The sequence below is a fragment of the Apaloderma vittatum genome, unplaced genomic scaffold (genome assembly GCF_000703405.1).
Source record: "Apaloderma vittatum isolate BGI_N311 unplaced genomic scaffold, ASM70340v1 scaffold18924, whole genome shotgun sequence".
Lineage (NCBI taxonomy): Eukaryota > Metazoa > Chordata > Aves > Trogoniformes > Trogonidae > Apaloderma > Apaloderma vittatum.
This window is the reverse complement of record NW_009714686.1, coordinates 121,217-125,666: the sequence shown is the minus strand read 5'-3', so window position 1 is coordinate 125,666 and position 4,450 is coordinate 121,217. Positions and strand designations below refer to the sequence as shown.

Sequence of the window (4,450 nt, the reverse complement as noted above, 5' to 3'; positions counted from 1 at the left end):
GGAAAGAGTTTAAACAATAATGACATTTCTCTTGAGATGATAAGCAAACTCCTTCTCACCACTGTGGGATAAACTACAAACTAGACTTACATTTTAAAAAAGTAGAAAGAGACAAATCAAAATGAATATTTTAAAGTCAATTTTAAATCAAATCTTGATTCTAACAGAGAAAGAACTGTAACGATAAAAATACTACACAGTGTTTATCATAGATGTTAACTAACAAAAGCCTACTGTATACTATACAGTGACTTAGTAAAATGAAACCTACCTCCACGACCGAAATTGCCAAGATCATTCGGTCCACTAGTGCTGTTGTTTACTGGCAGACTTGTGGCAGGCCAAGAGTCTGCAAGCCAAGGATAACTGGGGTCACTTGCATTCAACAGACCTGGTCGACTGAAGCGGAATAAGAAAAAAAGATATACATACAAATATATACACACACACACATATATATATTTTTACAAAAATAAAGTATCTGTGAGACAACTAGTGATTGAAGAGACCATATCACTGTTCTCCTAACACCGCAGGTAACAAACAGTTTAGGAGACTTTAATTTATTTCAAATTAAAATTGTGTAGCCTTTGATGATTTAAAGACCTTGAGCAGTTAATTAAGGTTATATACAAATCAACTTTGTCAGTAGAAGTGGGACTAGGCATCCGTCGCGATTCTGCCAGAATCCAAATGAACTCCGTTGTCTGTGTGAAACAGGGGTTAGGCAGCACCATCACGGGATCCTACATCAGGGCTGCATGATAAATTACCACCTCAAGGGAGCCATCACTCAAACTGATTGCTCCGTATCAGCCATTTCCAGGACTTTGGGCTACTATTTCTTCCTTCCCTTGCATCCCAAATGCACGTCTGTCATCTACAGGCTGGTAACTCTTTCTTTGAGCACTCTTGGATGGTTTAGAGGCAAACAGGCTTGAGTAAGATTAATGGAAAGTCCACAACTATCTTTATCTGCCACTACTGCACAGCTTTTACACTCCTGTAATTCCCAGCTTTGAGAGCAGTATTAAAGAGTGAGTGTGTTCAAAGAGGAGGTACACTCGGGCCATGCAGCACAAAGTCTCTCTCACCCCAGGAAAAAGAGCCAGAAATTTAGCAAAGGGAGTGTTTGTATTTGTATTAAACAGGGAAAACAAATAGTTTCCTGCAGACACCCCCTTCCCTCAAACGAAAACAAAAAACCATGCACAGTTCTGCAGCTTTTCTAGGTTATTAATGCACTCATGAAGTTGAAGCAACATCTCCAGTCATTGTATGTTACAGATCCCCGCCTGGTACAATCCCTAAGAGAAACATTGGTTTCCATGGAAACGGCAATAAGAAGACCCAGCCGCCTCCTTGCCACATCTACTCGCTCTCATTAGGCCTAATCTCTTCTTGCTAAAATATTGATTAAACGGGAGATTGGAAGTTATTACCAGGGCCTAATTACAATCTCCATATTGGCAAAGGGAAAATAGATGAGGATATATGGGCCCGTTATCAGCTTTTATCAATTTCAATTGAGTAGCCAAAGTTGTGGAATCCAGTCCTATCAATCTACAGCCTATTCATCATCCATGAATCATTTATTTCATGATCGATTAAGTGTAATTGTTCACTCACAGCAATTTAGGGGGAGCCAATAAGGAGTCTTAAACAACAGCAACTTCATTTGCTAATGTCTAATTAATGCAATAAACATCCCAGTAACAAATGAACACATTCCTTGTGATATTTACTACTCATTTCTTCCAGGGCATCAGGGAAATATGAAACATCTGGGCTTGATTCCTCCAAAACACACAACAGACAGGTCATTAAACCTTGTGGTAAGCTACTTAACTCCTCCTAGCAGTGTCAGTCTTCTCAAAGATCGGTTATTACACAAGTACATAACTATAGCATTTTTCAGATCCCTAACTTTAAAATTAATACCATGGAAAGATCTTTATACAAAGAAACGTACCTTCCATTGCTCATTAGTCCTCCATCTCCTCTTTGGAAAGTGACTGCGTTTTGGTTGGAAAAACAAAACAAACGTACACACACACATACACGCACATACATATAAGACAGGGAAAAATCAATTAGTAATAATTAAAAGTAACAATTCAAACTGTTCAACGCCCAAAATCGGAGGCCTCTTGGCATCATCACATAATGAAGTACAGAAATGATAACAAAAGGATCAAACATATTCAGGTTGTAATTTGTTTAGGATTTCAGTGCACGCTACTAATTAACATCAATTTGCTCTGTAGCTTGCAAGGCAAACCAGTTGCCTGGGCAAAAGGCCTGAATTTACCACAGGCCCCTTCATATGACTTTGTGTTGCAAGGCTGAGCCATGTGATGAAATTGTTTTCTTGGCATGCTTTTGCTTCAGTACATAACGACATTGCACCAGTGAGTTAATAACATCATGTTGCAATACAGTAATATAATGTCACCACACAAATGCTATTTCCCAGGACAAATATGAAGAGGTGGCAGCTCTATTAGAGCTGAAAGGGCGAAAAAAAGCATACAGCTGCACCGTTTCCATTACAAGTAAAGTATAAGAACCAGCATCCACACATAAATGCATACATGCCAGTATCACCAGGAAAAAAAAGTGCTTCCAGTCTTGCCATAGGGGATGCCAAGGACATATTCAGAGGGAGACAATTCTTCTCATGGCTCCAGTCATGGATGTATGACAAAAAACACCTATCCCTTATCTATCGTATTAGCAGGATTACATTTCAGGGCAATGTAGGTAAATCCACATTACTGTCGAGATGCTAATTGACAACATTTGATATTCCTTTTTGAAGCCCCGGCAAATATTCTGAATCAAGGCCAACAGACTACTCTGGTTCTCAGTGGCAATACCCCATTATTTATTGTCAGGCGCAGACAAGGTAGACTATTAAATTATATCAATGTCCTGGACACCTGCATCCTTACAGGTCCCTGACAGGATGAGGGTTTGAATTTCAGAGAGGAATGGAAGAGTCTGTAGCCAGTTTAATTTAAAAGAGGCTTTGGTTTGGAAATACTATTTGCCTTTGTAAGACAGACATTCCCATCATTAACTTACATCTCCTAGAGTATTGGCAAGATTTTCTGAATATTAACCCAAACTACACTATTTCAAGATTAGGCTTTTTATTCTATGCCATTCTAATCAGACAAAATTACTACACCCAACAGAAGTGCTGAGATCATTAAAAAAAATTAGCTATGACATTAAGTCCACTGGGAAAATACTTCTGATACCTTACAGAATTTTTGTCACTTTATTAACTCCTAGGATAATTTCACAGTCTACATTCAGCAATGGGGACGAAACTGGACCTTCTGGAAGCCCTGCTCTAAGAGCGCTTGGGTAGAGTGATTAATTGCCTTTCACTGCAAAACAGACCAATATCGATATCAGAAGATTACAGCAGTCACATGTCACATCAAAATGGTTAATAGCTGAATTTAGAAAGGATATAATCAAATCAATTAATGAAAAGAAAACAAAAATGCAAATATGGGTAGCATTAAATAAGAGTCTGCCTTGAGAAACAAGACATGGTAAAACACTGCAGCTAATTAATGTTAGAGTCCATGCTACTTTCATTCATGTTGTTTCTAATGTTATGATTCTGTCGTTCCACCAAATGACTGCATCACTCATTGCTTAAATGTGAATAATCTAAAGTGCTGTGAATATCATGTGTGCATATGCAAAGAGGTGGGCACTGCCAGGCTATGTTTCAAAGTATGTTGGTCAAAAGCGCGTTAGATGCTGTGTCCTCTCTCCTCCTTCCCTTCAAATTTAATTCTCCATTTCGCCAACTTTCAGCATGTGTCGTAGCAACAAGAAATAAGGAAAATGAATAACAAAGGCACATTTGGAAGCAATCCTTATAAATAAAGTTTACAGATATAAGGGAATTCCAGCAAAACATATTTTCTGAAAAATTCTTGGGATTAATGCTCTTGTTTAGATGACCATCTATCAGAAATAATTTTAAAGTAATATTGTTGCCACTTGTATAGCAAGTGCAGGTGTGTGAGACTTAATCTATGCATGTCATATGGGGAAAAAAATAAAAATCAATACTTGTGGTCTTCAAAATATTCATATCCCCTGTGTACCTTCATAAAGCAAAGCTAAAATGGCAGAGCTAGTAGGAGATGGCAGCAATGTTCACCAGACACTTTTTGTTTTACATGTAGTGAGGTATGGAAAAAGTCAAAGGCATGATGTGAGAAACGCATAAAGAAGACATGACATCAGAATGTCTTTGCTAGAGCCATAATTGCTGCAGATAGGCTGTGGCATGTGAGCTTGTTGAGAAGAGACAGGTATCACAGCATTTACTCTTTTTTGTTCTCTATGTGTATGCTGGTGGTAGTAACTGTTTCCTGGGTTTTTTTCCTACAATAAATAATCTTACACCTTCTCAATA

At 38.2% G+C, this 4,450-nt stretch overlaps 1 protein-coding gene across 1 annotated transcript in view; it reads right to left on the bottom strand.

Annotated features, from left to right (window-relative positions):
* ROBO2 (roundabout, axon guidance receptor, homolog 2 (Drosophila)) overlaps window positions 1-4,450 on the bottom strand; it is a gene marked incomplete at its 3' end in the record, with an annotated part of 112,091 nt that overhangs the window by 4,945 nt on the left and 102,696 nt on the right. Inside the window, exons 18-19 of the mRNA XM_009868869.1 lie at window positions 1,973-2,015; window positions 272-399 (exon numbers count right to left, since the gene is read on the bottom strand). Coding sequence (XP_009867171.1) covers window positions 272-399; window positions 1,973-2,015 — 171 coding nt within the window. The remainder of the gene's footprint in view (window positions 1-271; window positions 400-1,972; window positions 2,016-4,450) is intronic.